The 21,171-nt window shown below is 34.3% G+C and overlaps 1 protein-coding gene across 1 annotated transcript; it reads left to right on the forward strand.

Moving 5' to 3' along the window:
• The first annotated feature begins 14,607 nt into the window (after positions 1 to 14,607).
• On the forward strand, positions 14,608 to 20,336 carry LOC143553153 (RNA cytidine acetyltransferase 1-like). The gene is made up of 25 exons (XM_077043196.1): positions 14,608 to 14,718; positions 14,808 to 14,899; positions 14,988 to 15,099; positions 15,159 to 15,359; positions 15,439 to 15,612; positions 15,699 to 15,809; positions 15,901 to 16,034; positions 16,121 to 16,214; positions 16,956 to 17,054; positions 17,145 to 17,281; positions 17,366 to 17,466; positions 17,540 to 17,663; positions 17,770 to 17,857; positions 17,932 to 18,031; positions 18,114 to 18,166; positions 18,234 to 18,410; positions 18,495 to 18,532; positions 18,619 to 18,718; positions 18,785 to 18,964; positions 19,057 to 19,165; positions 19,282 to 19,354; positions 19,432 to 19,579; positions 19,644 to 19,772; positions 19,844 to 19,966; positions 20,088 to 20,336. Exons 1-25 carry the CDS (start codon positions 14,608 to 14,610, stop codon positions 20,334 to 20,336), a joined length of 3,057 nt encoding a protein of 1,018 aa, XP_076899311.1.
• The last annotated feature ends 835 nt before the right edge of the window (positions 20,337 to 21,171 follow it).

Below are 21,171 nucleotides of genomic sequence, written 5' to 3' on the forward strand. Positions count from 1 at the left end.
GAACTTAAGATCGGAGAAGAATTTCTTCCGCTGTTGATGAGTAAGTCATTTTCTGAGGATCCTACAAGCTAAGTAATTGGCGAAGTCGGCATACCAGGGACTTTCGTCCTTTTCTTCTATCACTCCTTGAATGTGCATGAGAACCTCATGTGGGAAATTATCGTTGATAATTTCTTCTTGAAGCTCTTCGGGAGTTGGACATTCTAATCGTGAAAGATGGTCCGCGGCTACATTTTCTGCTCCCTTCTTGTCTTTAACTTCGATGTCAAATTCTTGGAGTAGTAGGATCCATCGGATGAGTCTACGTTTGGCATCTTGTTTGTTGAATAGGTATCGTATTGCGGCATGATCGGTGTAAACTATGGTTTTGGAAAGAACGAGGTATGATCTAAATTTTTCAAAGGCAAAGACTACTGCTAGTAACTCTTTTTCTGTTGTGGTGTAGTTTTCTTGTGCATCATTAAGAGTCTTACTAGCATAGTAAATTGGGTGAAAATGTTTTTCCTTGCGTTGTCCGAGTACGGCTCCAACTGCAAAGTCACTTGCATCGCACATGATCTCAAATGGAAGGGTCCAATCGGGTGTAGTCATGATTGGTGCGTTGACAAGTTTGTCTTTCAGTGTATTGAATGGCTCAACACATTCCTCAGAGAAGACGAATGGTGCGTCTTTCTCTAGAAGTTTGGTCATAGGTCTTGAGATTTTTGAGAAGTCTTTTATGAAGCGGCGGTAGAAACCGGCATGACCTAGAAAACTTCTAATGGCTTTGACTGAAGTTGGTGGTGGGAGTTTGGATATGGTTTCTATTTTGGCCCTATCAACTTCTAGTCCATTTTGAGAAACCTTGTGACCTAGAACAATGCCTTCCTATACCATAAAGTGGCATTTTTCCCAGTTGAGTACTAGATTTACTTCTTCACACCTAGCTAGCATTTTGTCTAGGTTTTTCAGACAATGATCGAAGGAATCTCCAAAGACTGAGAAGTCGTCCATGAAAACTTCCATAGAGTTTTCGATCATTTTATGAAAGATGGCCACCATGCAGCGCTGGAAGGTGGCTGGAGCATTACATAATTCAAATGACATTCTTCAGTAAGCGAAGGTTCCGTATGGACATGTAAAAGTGGTTTTTTCCTTATCTTCAGGAGTAATGGGGATCTGAAAGTATTCGGAAAATCCATCAAGAAAACAGTAGAACATTTTTCCAGATAATCGTTCGAGCATTTGATCTATGAAAGGAAGTGGAAAATGATCTTTTCTTGTGGCATCATTAAGCTTCCGGTAATCGATGCAAACTCGCCAGCCTGTGATGGTCCTCTTTGGTATTAGTTCGTCATTCTCGTTCATTACGACTGTCATTCCTCCCTTCTTGGGTACTACCTGAACGGGACTTACCCAAGGTGAATCTGAGATTGGGTAGATTAATCCGGCGTCAAGCAGTTTGATTACTTCCTTTTTCACCACATCTTGCATGTTGGGATTGAGACGTCTCTAATGTTGGACCACGGGTTTGTATTCATCCTCCATGAGGATTTTGTGGGTACAAAACGAAGGACTGATGCCCTTGATATCCATGATCTTCCATGCGATAGCCTTCTTATGGTTTTTGAGAACCTTAAGAAGTTCGTCTTTCTCTTCTTTAGAAAGGTGAGATGAAATAATTACTGGAGTTGAGAATCTTTCTCTAGAAAGGCGTATATGAGATGTTTTGGCAGTTCTTTTAATCTAAGGCTGGTGGTTCTTCGATTGATGGTTTTGATTTTTCATTGTTTTCAATGATTTCGTATATCGTTTCTGATTCTTCGTGATATTTGTTATTGAAATTTTCATTTTCTAAAATTGGTTTGTTTAGTGTGTTTTGTCTAAGACTTGTGTTTCTAGGGGAGTATTGATGGAGGAATCTCGCATATAGCAACTTACGATGGAGTCTATGATGTCGACACAATATAATGTGTCATCGTGTTGTTGTGGATAGTGCATAGATTTTCCTATGTCAAAAGTGATTGCCTCGTCATTGACCCTAAAAGTGAGTTTGCCGGTGCAAACATCAATGATAGCCTTTGCAGTGGCTTAAAAAGGGTCTTCCTAAAATTAGAGGTACACTTTTGTCTTCCTCCATGTCTAGAATCACAAAATCTACTGGGAAAATGAACTTGTCAATTTTAACAAGCATGTTTTCAACAATGCCCCGGGGGTATTTAACGGATCGGTCAGCTAACTGAATGCTCATGCGGGTAGGATTTGGTTCTCCTATCCCTAGTTTTGCAAAAACCGCATAACGCATTAAATTAATACTAGCTCCTAGGTCAGCTAGGGCATTGCTAACAGATAAATTTCCTATGAGACAAGGGATAGTAAAGCTCCCTGGATCGGTCATCTTTGTCAGTAGCTTGTTTTGGAGGACAGCTGAACATTCTTCACTTAGGGTAACATGCGAGAGCTCCTCCAGCTTCCTTTTGTTTGTCAGCACTTCTTTGAGAAACTTGGCATATTTTGGCATTTGAGCAATGGCTTCGACGAAAGGGATGTTGATATGGAGTTTCTTAAAAAGTTCTAGAAACTTCCCGTACTGGGCTTCCAATCGCTCCTGCTTCAATCTTCCAGGGTATGGAATAAGCGGAACATAGGTTCGGACTGGTTCCTTAGGCTGTACTGTGCTTGTTGGGGTCAGTATTTCATGTGTTTCATCAGGAGACTTTTTCTCCAAAGTTGGTGGAACAACAGTGGTTGTACCACTCCTAAGTGTGACGGCGTTAGCTGTCGCATTTGGGTTGGTGATTGTATTGCTTGGAAGAGTGCCAGGTGGTCTTTCGGATAATTGTCGGGAAATTTGTCCAATTTGGGTTTCTAGGTTCTGAAGCGATGCTTGTTGACTTTTGAGATCGGCTTCATGTTTTAATAATACTCCGCTGATATCAACAGCTCTTGAGTCGGCTTTCTTTTCTGCTTCATTTGTTTTGGTCATCAATTGAATTAGCATTTCTTCGATCTTCGAGTAGCTTGGGTTTTGATGGCTACTAGAACTTTGATCTTGAAATTGAGGTTTAGGCTGGAAGGGCTGATTCATAGGTCTCTTTTCGAATCCGAATAAAGGTTGAGTGTTACCTCTGTCTTTCCAGCTGAAATTCGGGTGGTTTCTCCATCCTGGATTGTAGTTATTGCTGAAAGCGTTTTTCTGTCGAGCGATGAAATCGACTTCTTCCATGGCCATAATGACTTGTTTACAGTCAGTCGTCTTATGAATTCCTCCACAAGTGTCACAGGTGAGTCTGGTTTTTGATAGTTCGGCTTGAAGTTGTTCGAATTTTTTAGAAAGAGCTTCAAGCTGTGCTGTGACAAGAGTGTTGGAGTCAACGTGGTGTATTCCTTTATGGGTAGGTGTAGATCTTGGTGGGTTGCAGGCGAAACTCTTCTATGCGGCTTTCTCCAGGATTTCAAATGCTTCGTTAGGTGATTTGGATCCCATGTCTCCACCAGCGATCTGGTCGATGGCCTGTTTGTTTTGACTGGATTGTGCGTCAAAGAAAGTTTGGACTTGTAACCACACGCTTAGTCCATGATGTGGGCACCTTCTCAGAATACTTTTGTATCTTTCCCATGCTGCGTGTAACGACTCATCATCATCGGTCCGGAATCCGGTAATGCTGGCTCGGTATTTGGCAGTTTTGTCAGGCGGAAAATATTTGAGGAGAAACTGTTCAACCATCTGGTCCCAAGTGGTGATGGAACCAGAGGAAATAGATTCTATCCATTCTAAGGCTTGGCCCCTTAGAGAGAAAGGAAAGAGTTTAAGTTTGATTTGATCGTCTGAACAGTTTTGAATTTTAAAGGTTCTGCAGATTCGTAGAAATCGAGATATGTGAAGACCGTTGAGGAGACCATGAAATTGAACTGAATTTTCCACCATATTAATGGTGCTAGATTTGATTTCGAAATTTTTGGTAATTTCGGGTGGAGCCACTCCATTGTCGTAGCCTTCGAGAGTTGGCTTGGCATACTGACTCATGTTCGGCTCATTGTTCTGGTCTGCCATCATTTCTTCTGTTTGATTTTCTTCTGGTGTGGTGCGTCTACTGATTCGTCCTTGACTGCTTCTGTGGTTTCCGTAGCTCGTTTACTTTTGCGAGTTCGTCGACGAAAGAGTCGTTCCGGTTCAGAAAGTGGAGAAACAAGCTCGGGCTCAAAAGTAGAGGACATACATGGAACAAAATCAAAATTAAACACTAAAGTAAAAGTTAGCTAAAGTTAATCTAAAGGTTAGTCTAAGTTAAACTACGAGTTAGGCTAAGCTATTTTAAACTATCTAAGGTCTAAGTTAATTAATGCTAGAGTAAAGTAAGGTAACTAAAGGTAAAAAGTAGGCTAGCCATAAAATTATATATTTTAGTAAAAAAAATAAAAATAAAAATGGAAGTAAAAAAAATTTGTACAATTATAGACAATGATTAAATTAAAACTTGGATTGTTCTTAGAAACGTACCGTGTATCCCCGGCAACGGCGCCAAAAACTTTGATGTTGTGCGTCCGTGTGGTAGTAATATTATGAAAGGTTGGATGATTTGCTTTTGCACAAGATCGTGTTTTAAATTTATAAAAGTGATTTCTACAAAGACTAAACACACACAAACAGGCAAGTGTACATATCGTATATGTAGAATAGTATTGGTAAGAACCAAGTATCGATCCGTGGATACAAAGGTTTCTAACAATAAATCGTTGTTTTACTTCAATCGTAGGTTTTAATCAATTTGGGGTTGATTTTTAAACTTTTTATAAAATATAAATACTTATATATATAATATAATATATAGGTGACCGAGAAAAGAGATTCTAAACGAGTTGTTCAATTATGCGAAGGTTATCATCTAAGATCAAGAATCCACTCCATTTTAGCATTGATAATTAATAAGTAGACATGTGATAAACTTGTCGTAGCAATATATGATAGATAGCTCTTTAACCTTAAGTGAGCATCTTCGGCACTAAGAAGATGGTGATATGGTCTAAAATATACATATTATTATATATATATATCCTACACTTTATATTATTTTTGAGCTAGGTTTTATTTATTATTAAGTCTAAACGGTTCATATGTGGATTTTTAAAGTTTCAAAAGACAACAAGCTATTATAGAGTATTTTACTAAACTTGAGACCAACGAGTAAATAGACTTAGGCAAACGTTGTTATTATTATTATTATTTTGTTTTTAATGCTCGTGAGCACTAATAATTAATAATAATAATAATAATAATAATAATAGTAACAAACTCATAACATAATGTGGATTAAAATATTTGAATGAGCATGAAATCAGTATCTTATATTGTATTCTAATGTAGACATGTTCAAAACGGTTTGGGACTAGGAACCGGAACCGGTTCCTAACCGGTTTCTATATTAAAAACCCTCAATTAAACCGGTTCCAGGCTCGAACCGGTTAGGGAACCGAACCGGTTCTCCCACCCTCGGACCCCTAACCTATCTAACCAGTTCTTACCGGTTCCTAAACCGGTTCCTGTACTGTAACCGGTTCCAACCGGTTACAGTGTAAATTTTTTTTTTTTTTTTCGTTTTTTGTTTGCGATTTGGATTCTAAACTACGATTCGTATTTGTATAACATGAAAAATAAAAAAAACAATTAACATAAAAATAAATATAAAGTTGTGACATGTTTTAAAATCTTCAAAAACAAACTAACAAAACATTAAACTTATAAATATAAAGTTGTGACATATTATTTCTGGAAAAGCCTTCTTGTTCGTCGTAATTATTGAGCGGCGACTTCTTCCTCGGAATTACTTGTAGAAATGCCTTCTTGTTCGTCGTGCACTCGAACATCAAGTGGTGTTTCATCTTCGAGAGTGGTTACGTGTTGAATACGATCGATTGAGTCCAAGTGATCCTTTAAGCAAATGCACATCTCCACCGACTCCGAATTTAGTCTTGTTCTTCTCACCGATATTACCCTGCCACTAAGAGAAAAAGCGGATTCCGAAGCTACCGTAGAAGCTTGGACGGTTAGTAAATCACGGGCCATGGTGGCAAGAATCGGAAACTCGGTTTCCTTTACCTTCCACCAAGCCAAAACATCAAAAGTGCCATATTCCTCTTCGGATAAACCGGTAGAGTAATCATTTGCACTATACCTTCCTAGTTCGCTTGAAGGGGTGTTACCCCTTTGTTTTTTAGCCGTTACGTTGCGAACGGTGTTCATAAGGCTAATCATGGGATCTCGTACTCTAGTAGCACTTGAACTTGATGAAGACCCCCCCGGCATAGGCATGTGTATGTTTGACCCATATTTATTTAAATAAAAGTCATACATAAATTTAAAATTCAAGTTAAAATCATTTTTTGCCTCTGTTGAAAAGTTTGGGTCAACTTCATGCATATCTAAGGCTGAAAAAATTTCGTCTATCACACATTCAACCCCCATAACATTTAACATTGGGTTTAAAGCGGCGGCGCAAGTAAAAACCGGTGGCAATTCAAGAAAGTATTTTTTTAATTTAAACTTCATTGGTAATATGATGTTTGAAAACATTGGACTTTTATTTTCAAATTCTTTAAGATTGTTAACGATTAAAAATAACTCCGAAAGAACCAAGGGACTTGTCGGATAATACGTTCCCGATAGTTTCGTAGTTGATGTTTTAAAAACTTCAAGAAAAGTCGATAAGTCATTGATAATTTCTCATTTCTCATTTGAAAAGGGGATTGCCAAATCATTCTCGGCAAGACTAGAATGAAACATTTGTGAAGTTTCTCTTTGTTTCAAAGCACTTTGAAACATTATGCAAGTGGAATTCCATCGATGAGGTACATCCCAATTAGCTCCCAAAGCTTTTCTTCCCGTATCTTTACAAAATTTTCTATATTCCATTTGTCTTTTTTTACTTTTCTTAAAAACTTCATGTATCATTAGTCTAAAATCGTTTATAACCGATGTAACCTCATCCGAAGCAAGTCCGTCTTGCACGATTAAATTAATGATATGTGCAACACACCTTGAGTGAAAAAATACACCATTGCAAATCGGCGTATATTTTAATTTTAATTTATCAACCGCCGATGTATTATTCGACGCGTTATCAAATGCCATTGAAAATATTTTATTTTCTAGTTTATAAGTTTTTATAACATAATCTAAAATTTCAAACAAATTATCTCCCGTATGTGGATACTCAAAGAGTTCGAAAGCAATGGTGCGTTTCATCATTTCCCACGATGACGGGTCTACCCAATGAGCGATGACACAAAGATAAAATTCGGGTAGACCATGTGGAGCCGACCAAACATCACTAGTTAAGTTTATTCCCGTATTTATATTTTCAAAATATGCAATTAGTACCTATTTGGCCTTCTTCCACAATTTTAAACAATAACGTTTAAGAGTATGACGACTACGTGAGTGTATTGTGGTTGAAGCGTATCTCGAACCATGGCGGTTAAGCGAGGGTTGTCGAAGTGGCTAAACGGCAAAGCTTCTTGAATCACAAACTTCGCCATACGATCTTGAACTCGATCAATTTGGTATGTAAATATTCCGCCTTCACTATCCATTTGCGTTTGTTGCGAATCGACGTTCTTTTTCAACGCCTTGCAATACGGTTTTTCGATGTGTTTCTTCAAATTTGAATTCGAAAGTGGGTTTAAATAAATCCCACAAAACTTGCACCGAGCCTTGAATGAATGGTCACTCAATTCAACCAAATCCCAATTGCACCAAATCTCTTGATTACGATTATGAGGTACAATACGAACGAAACTTGGTTCGGCGTTGGAACCTTGACCAACCGATGATTGTGAGGTAGCCATAACAACAAATATGAATATAGAAGAAGAGAAAACAAGAGATTAGAGAACTCAAAACGTTGTAATAGCGTTTTTTTGTATTTTTTTTGCGTTCGGGTTTGCGTTTTGAGTGTTGTGATGAACCCATGACACCAAATACCTATTTATACTAGTAGTGGGGTGCTTGGGGGAGCCAAAAAACGGCTATTTTTTGACCCCAACGGTCAAAAAACGGCCAAAAAAAACGATTTCCAACGGCTATATTCGATCCAACGGCTAGAACCGGTTAGGAACCGGTTCCAGATGGTTCGGTTCCAGAACCGGTTCCGGTTCGGTTCCGGTTCCTACCCGCCCACACTCAGAAATGCAAGAACCGGTCACGGATCATCGAGTTGAATCAGACAGGGTCCGGTTCCTACAAAAATCGGGTAGGAACCGGTTCGGGTCCACTGGTTCGGTTCCAGGAACCGGTTTGTATGTACACCTCTATTCTAATGGCAGGTAATAATTTATAGACATATGGGCTGATTAACAAAGTTATTTGGGCTGGCCAATAGGAGTAAAGAATGGGGGTAAGAAGAATCAATATTTAAAAAGGGGGTTCCCAAAAAAAACCCTACGGGACAAAATTAATTGGAGAAAGGGTCTTGTGTTGGAGATTGGGAGGCAAATCAAAGGGGTCGCCCCCTGTTGATGCTACTGCTCAATTTGAAAACAAGAAATAAAAGAAAGCAGCAGCCAAGCAGCTATCCAAAAAGTCACGGATTCACGGCAATATAAACAAGCAAGCACCTCAAGCTCGCTAGCATGTCAAATATTCTCACGACTTTTTCAAAAAGTGAATTAATTTAAGCTCGTAGGCTGCTCAATAATTTAACCAGGCTAGTAGCTCAATCATATTTATTTCTTTTTACGATGAACCATAATATATATTTTATATTTGTTTCGTTCGTAATTATGATTGGCTAAATTGTTATACTGCCTGGGTTTGGACGGATACTTTTTAGACTCGTTTTATTTTTGGTTTTGGATTTATTATTGATTGGTGATGCTTTGGTAAAGTTTTTATTTATTTGGTTGTGATGCATATGCGTATTTGGTATTAATTTATTATCAATTAATTGTTCCATATGCGTCTTTGTGAATGTCTTTCATGTATGGATGCGTATTAGGTTGTTTACTGTGTGTTTACAACTAGTTTATGGTTTATTGTTAACGTATTCCATAGGAACGGTAATTGAGAGTTTAGAGATACCTTATATTCTGCCACTTGAGAGACCGGGAGGTAATTAAGTGTCGTCTGTTTTGGTCTTTTGCGGGTTTGGGTAGTGATTGCACGGGAGTGAGTTACCCTAGATTCCTTAGATTCTTACAGATCCGAATTATAACCGAATTCAATAGAATACCCCTTTACGCCTTAGTGTGTTTTGTGATTAGAGAGACCGGGAGGTAATTTAATCTTTGGGTACTTTAGCATAGTTAGGTAAGGTGAGACCGGGAGGTGATCCGAACCATTAAACCGTTGAGCTTACATGATATTTAGGGTTCTTAGGTATTGTTGGTGAGACCGGGAGGTAATCTAGCGTACTGTAGTTATTCCTTAAGTTTCATATTTTTAGAATACGGTACCATTCATAAATCCAATTCCGAGAGTTTACGAGTTGACTAGTAGGATTCCTTGCCTAGGTAGTTGTTCTCCCTATTTGAGTTTTACCCCTATTTGTTCGTGTCAGTTTTAGTTTAAGTATTATTTATTTTATATTTTAATAATTAAAAAAACAAAAATCAATAAAATCAATTTATTTAAGTTATAAGTCAGAGTCTAGTTTAGGTGTCGCTAGTGTCTCGTGGGTTCGATATCCGGACTTCATTAGGCTTTACTACAGTCGATAGGTACACTTTTCTGTCTAGTGGTCTACCATTAGGAGAGTCTAGGTTTATAAATTTAAAGCTAGAGTGTCTAGGTTAGGTTATATTTTTAATAGACCGTTTCGCACATCAGATGGTATGCGCATTTTAAAGTCCACCCTATCCTAATGTCATACCATCTCAATGATGTCGATTTAAGTTGGCAAGTAGTTTCTTAAAGTAGAAAGATTAGGATTGACTTCGATTTCTCAAATACCAATTCTAACAACTTCGAGTGGTTGTAGTTTACTCACACAACCTCCCCTTGGTTGATTTATGTAGGTTATAGTTACACATTCCGTTAACATATGGTTTCTTTAACTAATTTGATATCCTAAGCAAAGCCATTTTCGGATTACCAAGGTTTAGAAAAATACACCATATCTTATATCTCATCATTTCTAAGTACAATATAAGGATCCATGTTTCGATAATGTATCAAAGTATTTCTATCTTTCAAGAACATGAACGATTGCCAAAGATATTGACAACCACCAACTTTGATTTAGTGATTTAAGATGGTGAAACATTTCTCATCAAAAGATAATTGTAATATAACCATGTACTTTACTAGACTACATCACATGTCTTGATTAATTATCAAGTAAAACAAAGCTTCTTCATAGATTTTAGATGGTAAAAGGAGTTTAGCTCATAATGAGCATAATGATGAACATTAAGATGATTGATAATAACAAATACATGATTAAACTTAGAACAATCTAACCAAATGTAGATGAATCCTTCTTCTTAATGATGGTAATGATGGTTGATGATGATGATTAGTGGTGATTACCTCCAAACCTTCAAACTCTTCACTAGATCTTCAAAGTGAGTGTTAGTGTGTGTTTTTATAAGTGAAAACCGGAGATAATTCTTTTCAAGGCACACTCTTCAAATGGCACAAGAGCCACTATTTATAGGCAATCTGGAGTGTGAAGCACGACCCCGTGCTTGATGAGAACGGCCCCGTGCATTTTTATGACATGTGCCAGATTTGTTTTGTTTTTTCTAGTAACGTGGCCACGGCCCTCGTGGTTGGAAGGCACAGCCTCGTGATTTTTAGTGACATGTGCTTAATTATTCTTTGTCTTTTCTGTGTTCTCGTCTACGGCCCCGTGCATGATGAGCATGGCCCCGTGCTTTTGCTTCCATATTTTGTCTTTTCTTGTTTCAGAAGCATGGGGGCGTGTTTCTTGAGGCACGGGGGCGTGTTTATTTGTTTTCTTGTGTTTTCTTCTGTTTTTCTTCGTCTTTTTGCTTGTTTCTTCGTTTGAGGCTTGGTTTTACCTGAAGTTATGTTTTATTATGATAAGTAGTCTTTTATGCTATGTTATTGGATAAAAATTACAGTTTTTAGAGATTATTTGATGTCGAAAAGATGTATATTTATATGTACATCAACTGCACATTTGAACAAACTAGAGGGACGAAATCCGCAGTTCACTAAAATAAGTATTATAATAAAAAAATTGTGAAACGACATGTCTACCACTGACTTAACGATTAAATTTAACGGGGTTAGTAATTTGGATGCAATTGATAAGAACTGGGAAACGTGGAGGGTCCATATGCAAAAAATAAACTGTTTAGACTAAATTCGTATTATTTGCCAAACCACAAGGACGAAAATGACACTTTACTCAAAGAAATAAAAGGAGAGGATGTGAGAGAGAAAATAATGAGTAAAACTAGGGTATAGCCCGTGTTAAACACGGGTGAAAAACATGTCAATAAACATAATAAATATAAACAACAAATTCAAACAACACAAAACTTCTTTAAACTTTCAGACCAAAACGTTAACCATTTACATTGTCTAGATATTAAAAGTTAAAAGTTACAATAAGTTAATGTACATCGAACAACCAAAAACATCAAACAAGACATAAACATATTCTTTCATGTTGAACCACCATCAACTTCTTCAAACATTCTACCAAAAGAAACTCATTTTGCTTTACCACCTGAAAATATAATAAAACAATGACATCCAAATTAAATATACCATAATAACATATTTAATGATGAGTAACATTTTAACATTAATAAAGTTGTTTTTATTAAATTGTTGTATTTATTAAAACAAAATAACATAAAACAACAAACAAAGTAAAATGACAACATAAGATATTTTTCTAACTTAAACCATTAAACCAAAAATATATATATATATCAATAAAAACCTTTTTTGGCCGTCATTTTATACATAACAAATTTGATACCCTTTTAAAACAACCCGTTTTGAAATATTTTCAAAATAGCTACAAAATATAAAAAAATTAAAATTAGTCAACTTCAAAAAATTATGAATTTTTTTTTTTGATTTTTGACCAATCTTGCAACAAACATTTAAATCACTGACATTAATATTTTGTTAAATTTGCAAAACTTAAAAACGTTTTACAATAAATGAATTTTCAAATAACTTTGGAAAGATTAAAAAAATTTTGTGTTTACTTTGAAAATAATTAAAGGTGAAAAAATAAAATACAAAATCAATGAAAACAAATTATAAACGTATAGGAAATAAATTATCAAATATTTTTAATATTCTTTGAAAACATTATAAAGACTTAAACTATCAAATTGTTTGGATGTTATAATTAGAAGATTTATATTATATTTTAAAAACTTATTAGTTAAAATGGGTACAAATATAATACGTGTTTATTATACATTATTGAGAAATTTAGTGACATTAATATTTTGTGAACACAAATTCAAAAAAAAAGATTAAACATATATAACCAAATTTAAAACGGTGAATATAAAAAGAAAATTATGTTTTGGGTGTGGAATCCCATAATCAATTGAAAGCTTACATTGCAGAAGATATGAATGGAAGAAAAAGGTTATGATTATGAAAATTATGAAAAATGATTATGTGATTAGATATTATATAGTAAGATGTAGAGAATATTAATTTTGTTAAACGCATCATGTATATAAACTTTCTAAACATAATTCTGAATATAATAAACCGGTTTATTGTAAATAATCATCTCCAAAAATAACCGAATGATTATAAAAAAAAACTATCATTAGAATGTATTATATAATAACTTTTAGTATTTCCATGTTTAAGTTATTTCCGAAATCAGTTTATATTTAATAATTATACATTGAATAATTTAGGAATCAAATAATAAATATATTAACGAAAACATAAACGATTTCCTTAATTATCGCTTTTATAGTAAATTGTTTACATAAAATTTGAATTTTGAATATAATAAACTGGTTTATTGTAAATAATCATCTCCAAAAATAATCGATTGATTATAAAAAAAAACTATTATTAGAATAATTATACATTGAATAATTATACATTAAAAACATAAATTATATTCAAATAATCATCTCCAAAAATAAGCGATTAATTATAAAAAAAGTATTATTAGAATGTATTATATAATAAGTTTTAATATTTCTATGTTTAAGGTTTTTCCGAAATCAGTTTATATTTAAAAATAATACATTGAATAATTTAGGAATCAAATAATAACAATAGTAAAAACATAAATTATTTTCTTAATTATCTTTTTTATAGTCAAAGCTTTAAATAAAATTTGAATTTTAAATTATAGTCAACATGTTAAATATTAAATTAGATTTGACTACCAATTATAGTTAAATAATAACGGATCAACTAAATGTACATTTAATTTTTTAGAAAATTTTAGAGTAAATTATATTTGGAAGATCAATATTATATTGTAAGATGTATTTTAAATAATTATATAAAATATTATAAAAATTTAGTAAATTTATAATTAATATTTCTAGAATATAATTATATATGAAACAAATAATTTACAAACAAATTTATTAAACATTCAAAAAAATTGCAATTAACAAAATATTAAATCGAAGTTTCTGACTTTTGATAAAACTGAATCAAAATTGGCAGGAAAAAAAATCATAATTTGGACGGAAATTATGTTTGTTAATATTTAGTAAAGAAAACAATAACAAATTGGATGGAAAATAATTAGAAATTGGACGGAAATTACGTTGAGAAAATTTACTAAAGAAAAGAGTAATAAAGTGGCCGGAAATATTATAATAAATAACTAACTCTATGTGCAACAATGGATTGTTAATTACCTTTAATATATTTATCGAATAATCGATCTGTTATAATCATTATTAATTGACCAAAAATATCCTTATAACATCGTCTCCGAGGAACGATCAATTGAACGGAATCGAATGGATTGGAGACATCAATTACCTTGGACGTGAAGAAAATCATAGTAGATTTAACAATTGTTGGGTAGATGTTCGATGTTGGATATGAGCGGCGGAATTAGGGTTCGTATCTTCGTGAGGAGGTTAGAGAGAAAAATGAGTTGTGGAATTGGTTGTGGATTATGAAAAATGGACCGGGTATAGTTTTTTGTGGAGGAAGCGGGTTATTACGGGTCATGGGTTATAAATATTCTAAAATGGGTCCATGTCACATGATATTTAATATTGATTTATTTTAATGGCTAGAAATTAAGAAAATAGGAAATAGTCCACATGACATCTAGATAACATCCTATGTGGAGGACCTGATGTCATGTGTATAAATTGTATTGCCTTAATAGTATTTAAAGATAAAAGAATTTGTATGTTTCCAACTTGGAAAGATTTTGAAGGAAAATAAATTGAAGAGAAAGAGAATATACCAAAAGAAAAGAAAAGATAAGAAAAATAAAATCCTTGATTTTCTTTACATAAATGATCTCGGAAACACGGCGTGGATGCATGTTTAACAAAAGGATGTATTGGTTTCAAGTTGTTAAAAAAAACCACACTTTTGTTCAAATATAAGACTTACATGCAAACCACACTTAAAAACCTAAATAACTTAAAGCCTAAAAGCGTTTGAAAGGCAATCGATCAAGCAGTATGGTGAGGAAGAAGATTGACGAACGAATCAGAACACTAATTGAAAACGGAGTCAAGACCAGACACCGCTCATTCTTTCTTATTATCGGCGACGAAAATGCCCACAACCAGGCACACACATACACTTTTTTTATTTTTTTATATAAATTATTATTTCTGTATGTATGCATATGTTAATATGTAAGTGTCGCGATCTGCAGATTGTAAACCTTCATGACATACTTAGCAGATCAGTTAAAAAGTCTAAACCTAAAGTTTTATGGTGTTACAAGGATCAACTTCAACTTACCAGGTAACTTCTCACACTTTAGGCTCCAAACAAAACACCCAACTTTAGAATGTTATTGGCTAATTCCATGTTATTTGTTTGTGTCTCACAGTCATAAGGCAAAGCGGGGAAAGCGGGCCAAACCAATCAAGAAGCTCATGAGTAACCCAGGGATGGATCCTGAAAAAAGTGTATCGCTTTTCAGGTTTGGTTACTTATTGCCGGTACAAGGATTCTGAGAGGATTCTTGGAAATACCTTTGGCGCCTGTATACTACAGGTAGATTGCATTTCATATTAAGTCTAAGTTATATTGTAGTCGGTACGTTTTAATCTGCATAGTTTTGTATTTCTTTCACCAGGATTTTGAGGCTCTGACACCGAACCTTCTCGCTAGAACTATAGAAACAGTGGAAGGCGGTGGATTGGTTATTCTGTTACTTCATTCTTTAAAAATGCTTACTAGTCTATACACCATGGTTATGGTATGAATTGCATCACAAGCTTATTATTTCAAATAGCAACTGCAATTATGAGTTTAATTGCTAATGATGTTACTTGCAGGATGTTCATGAAAGATTTCGTACAGAATCCCATTCGTTAGCCACTGGACGCTTTAACGAACGTTTTTTACTTTCTCTTGCATCGTGCGGTTCGTGTATGGTTATCGATGATGAGTTAAATATATTACCAATTTCTTCTCACATGAAATCAATAACACCCGTTCAAGTACAAGAGGTACGTACATCTCTGGTTTCTTTGACATTCTAGATTTCCTTGTATAAGACATGAAATTTTATTATTATTTTTTTTTGCAATAAAAGGACTCTGAGGGGCTCTTAGAAGCGGAGCGTGATTTGAAAGCTCTGAAAGAGCAGTTAAAGGATGACTTTCCTGTCGGTCCACTGATTAACAAGTGTTGCACATCAGATCAGGTACTGATGTGTCTTAACTCTTATGTTGATAATATTTGCTAATATTACAAGTACACATGAAGTTAACATATTGTGAATGTTGTTTATTTAGGTTAAAGCTGTAATTACATGTCTTGATGCGATTTTGGATAAGACATTACGTAACACGGTGGCTTTGATTGCTGGTCGTGGTCGTGGGAAGTCGGCTGCACTTGGTTTTGCAGTTGCTGGAGCTGTTGCCGCAGGGTGGGTGACAATCTAACTTTTTACATATATTTTTTTGTTATATGCATTGATCTAATATTTTAGTCAACATATGATCGATTCTGCAGGTATTCAAATATATATGTGACAGCTCCTAGCCCAGAAAATCTTAAAACATTATTTGAGTTTGTAGAATTGGGATTTGGCATGCTTGAGTACAAGGTGAAAGTTGTTTATATTTCATATTTTAAATCGATTCAAAGCATGTAACATGCTATTCAGTGTATTGTGCCTGGTTTTTGTTTCTTGTATAATTATGATTACATTTGTTGATATCATAGTTATTAAAAGCGATAAAAGCACACGCCTAAGAGCAATTTTTGGGCGAAGTGGTGGTTTCCCACTTCTTAATGCTAAAGGCGCATATCCAGGAGACGCTTCCTATTTTTTTTTTTCGATCTTTTTTTTTATCTTTTTTTGATTTCCTTTTTTTAAATCAATAACTGAATGATAAAAATCACCTAAAAAATAGGTCAACTTACGTAATTTACTCCAACATCATCGATAATTCTTGATTCTGTTTTAATATATATATATATGGTTTGGATCAAATACAAATGAAATTAACGTGCTAAACGTGAGAACCAAGTAGAGTAATTATATATACAAGTAGAGTAATTATCATAGAGTAATTATGTAATTATCATTTGTACGTTAACCTTCCCATATATATATATCATTATTTAAAAGGTTTTATTAATTTTTTTGCATTGGTTAAATGTTTAAATTGTTAATTGTATTAAATTTTTATTATATTTGGGAGTAATAATAGTTTTATATATCTATTACATATATATTTTATTGTTTTTATTATTGCGTTTTTTTTTCTTGGGCCCTCGCTTTTTTTGCGCTTACCGACTCTGATAACTATTGTTGATATGTATATTTTATTGACATTTTTAGGAGCATTTGGATTATGATATTGTCAGAAGCTCAAATCCAGAGCTCAGGAAGGTGGCTATCAGAATAAATATATACAAACAGCATAGGCAGACAATTCAGGTTTTCATGCATGCCCCTCTTCTTGTTTTATATTCTTTGTTTTGGGACCTCAATTTCCTATGATTGTATATAACGTGTCGTCTGTTGCAGTACATACAACCTCATGAACATGAAAAACTGTCTCAAGTTGAGCTTTTGGTGATTGATGAAGCTGCAGCTATTCCACTGCCAGTTGTTAAGTCCTTATTTGGGCCTTATGTCGTTTTCCTTTCTTCTACTGTTAACGGGTACGAAGATACATATGTATCTATTTGTGTACAGTGCTTGCACTTTGCATAATCTTAACTGTTGTATATATATCTTTCTTAAAGCTATGAAGGGACAGGGCGATCTTTATCGTTAAAGCTTTTGCAGCAATTAAAAGAGCAAAGTGTAGCTTCTACAAAAACCAAAGACGCCAATCCTAATTCTGGTATCATAAGCCTTTCAGTTGAATTTTCTGATAGTTAGTTTGTCTCAAAATGATTTAATTTGTTTCAATTCAGGGCGATCATTTAGACAGATAGATTTGACTGAGTCTATTAGATACGCGCCTGGTGATTTGGTTGAATCTTGGCTTAACAATTTACTTTGTTTGGACATAGTAAATTCCGTACCTATCGTTAACAGGTTACTTGTTTTTTTGCTGTTATTATTTTTATTATTATTGTTGTTGTTGTTGTTGTTGTTGTTGTTGTTTTGACTTCATTAACCTGTAATCTATTTGTGCAAGTAGGTCACCTCTTCCGAGTGAGTGTAATCTTTATTATGTTAACCGGGATACGCTTTTCTCATATCATAAAGACAGCGAGTTATTTCTGCAGGTAGTTATGAACTTATGATATATGAGTCTGTTACTTACTCATTTGGCTTACATATGTATTTTCACTTTATTTAGCGAATGATGGCTCTATACGTTGCTTCTCACTACAAAAATTCTCCAAATGATCTTCAATTATTGGCTGATGCACCAGCTCATCACTTGTTTGTGTTACTCGGTATGCCTTTCGTTTGTTCGTTTCGCTATGTTATTATATTTTACTATTTTTTTTTGTCGATTTTACTTATGTGTGCGCACAGGTCCTGTGGATGAATCAAGCAATAAGCTCCCAGATATTCTTTGTGTCATCCAAGTTTGTTTTGTTTTCATTTTTTCTCGTATTTAATTATTTAAACGATAGTTAATTAACTGTTGTACAGATTTGTTTTGAAGGAAAAATTTCAAAGGATTCTGCATTGAATAGTTTAAGAGCTGGTCATCAGCCTTCAGGAGACCAAATTCCATGGAAATTTTGTCAACAGTTTCAAGATGAAGACTTTCCGAGTCTTTCTGGTGCTAGGATTGTGCGTATCGCTACACACCCTGACGCAATGAAGGTACCTCTACCCGCTTCAATCACTTTGTTTTTTATCTTATTAGTTAAGTGCAACATTAATGATTGTGATCTCATAATATTGCAGCTTGGATATGGTTCGACAGCCATAAAATTGCTAGCAAGGTATGATTGATTTGTGTTTTTGCATGCTCATTGATGTTTTACAGCTCGGTTTGGTTGATTTTTAATAATCTTTTTGGTATGTATAGGTACTTTGAGGGCGAATTCACTAACCTCTCTGATGAAGCAGTCGTCCAGAATGATCGTCCGGAACCTTCATTTGTCAGAATTACCGAAGCAGCCAAGAAAGCAAGATATTATTATTACTCTTTAATTATTTTACATTTGTTTTTTGTAACAAACATTTTTCTGTAGGCGTCATTGCGTGAAGAAAACATAAAACCAAGGTCAGACCTTCCAGCTCTACTTGAACCTCTGTCAAAAAGACCGCACGAGAAACTACATTATCTTGGGGTCTCTTTTGGGCTTACTTTGGATCTGTTTCGCTTTTGGAGAAGATGTAAATTCGCTCCGTTTTATTTATGTCAAATTCCAGTTAAGTTGATATTATTATTATTATCATTCTCTTTTTTTAATGCTTAATACTAACTTCCTTTCTGACCATGTTTCTTATGATTTGTTTTCAGAATCCTGTTACCGGTGAGCATACTTGTATGATGCTCAAACCTCTACATACAGATGATATTGAAGTTACTGGATCAGATGAATTGGGATTTGTTGCTCCTTTTTATCAAGGTTTGTAATTTTATACGCTTCGACGTTACTTTTAAACCTTGGCCAGACCACATAGACTATTTGCATAATTAACTCAAAAACTTTATTATCGAAAATTAATTCATTTGTGTCTTTAGCTTTTAGGTCATCAGTTGCTAGGCGTTTGTGTTCCCCTAGATTTAACACTATGGAATACAAGCTTGCAGTGAGGTATGCACGTCTCTGTTATTACTTATTAATAACGTTTCTTACGAAATTTTAATTGTGCCATATTTTTGCTTTTATAGCATATTGGATTCGGATCCAAAACTCAGCTTCACAGATGTAGACCCTCCATCAACAATTTCACACGATATATACGGTGATATCTTTAAATCATCAATCAATATGAAAAGACTGAAAGCTTACGTGAACCAACAAGCTGATTATCATCTGGTAACGAATTTTCAAATTTATTTTGTATAACAAAACATAGGCTGATATTTGTTTAAATTGACAGATTTCAGATTTAACACATTCACTTGCGTACTTATACTTCGAGAAAAAGTTACCAGTTTCGTTGTCATGTGTACAAACCTCTATATTACTATGCATGGGCTTGCAGAATCAAGATGCGTCTTATGTCGAGGTTTAGTTTAGTTTGTTTTCGACTAAACTTTGATTAGTTATTTCAATTTATTTATCATCTCTTTTTTATAGAGAGTGATGAAGTTGGAAAAACAAGTGATGTCACAGTTCTTTAAAGTGATGAATAAGTTTCATAAATATTTGGATTCAATTTCTACAAAAGAATTTAATTCAACTCTGCCCCAAGTCAAAGAAGTAAGCCACTAGTTTAGTTGAATTATTTTCTTCATTGATTAATATTGCCTTCCTATAATTTTGTTTGGTTGACAATTGTCTTATTATTTGAACTAAAATTTGTTTTGTGGATGTATTCTAGGATGATTTTAAAGCAAGCAGTGACAATGTGTTGAACTCGGAGTTTTCCCAAAGGTATGCGATTGCTGACAAGGACGTAGAGTTTGCGAGTGCTTTGCAAAACGGGGATGGAAATATACCGCCGGGTGGTGTGATTAGTGTCGAGTCAAGTAAAACGAAAGTCGAAAAACATGAGAAAATGAAAAATAGTAACAAGAAAAGAAGCAATGATGGAGGTTCCTCCAAATCTTCAAAGATGAGAAGGACATAATTATTTATAAATTGGTGTTACACTACTTTTTAACAACTTTGATTTGAATTTGTTAGTTTTTATTTATTTATGATGTTGTTTGTAAGAACAAAGGTCTTTGGTTTTTAAAATAGTTTTGTGGACCTTTTTTTTTGGCAAAACTGGATATTCTCTCCCAGTGTTTTATACTTATCTTCTATGTCTTGAGAAGATACTATATATGTTTTGGTAAGTTGTAACTGAAATAGGCTACGTTTTTATTTGTTTCGGTATGTTATAATCATAATTGTACATTTCAAACAAACGTTCACTTTCAGGAAATAATGATTCTTGGTTGCATGAAATCAATAATCGGATTATGAAAAAACGTGTATTTCAAAAAGTGAGTTGTAAAATATTGAGTTCATTGTAGGGGTAACAACTCAGAAATAGCATCTAGCATCGTTACATAAAAAAAGACAAGGAGAGCTTCTACTCTCTAAAGGCAAGAAGAAGGATGATCGTACGAGGAATTACAATTTCCAGCTGGAAAAGGAGATTCCTGTCCTTGCACGTGGTCGGCCATTATAATGGTCTGTCTACTTGTAACGATGCTCATTATTATTCATATTAATAAACTTTTACCTCTTAACAATGTTATAGATTAAATAAAGTGAAAAGTAGGTGATGAGATAGATGATGAAGTACGGGTAATGACCGCAAAATAAAGATTTTTATAAATTAGTTTGAAATATGACGTGATATGTTAAATTGACGGTTTGAAACAAAAACGGGAAAGGAGATGCTCTTATAAAACTAGAGGGGTCACGTACACACAAAAACTCACTATCATCAGCCTATCAGCTTAGGGTTTATC

The sequence above is a fragment of the Bidens hawaiensis genome, unplaced genomic scaffold (assembly GCF_021521415.1).
Source record: "Bidens hawaiensis isolate Kalapana, Puna unplaced genomic scaffold, B.hawaiensis_p1.1 tig00017157_1, whole genome shotgun sequence".
In the NCBI taxonomy this organism is placed as follows: domain Eukaryota; kingdom Viridiplantae; phylum Streptophyta; class Magnoliopsida; order Asterales; family Asteraceae; genus Bidens; species Bidens hawaiensis.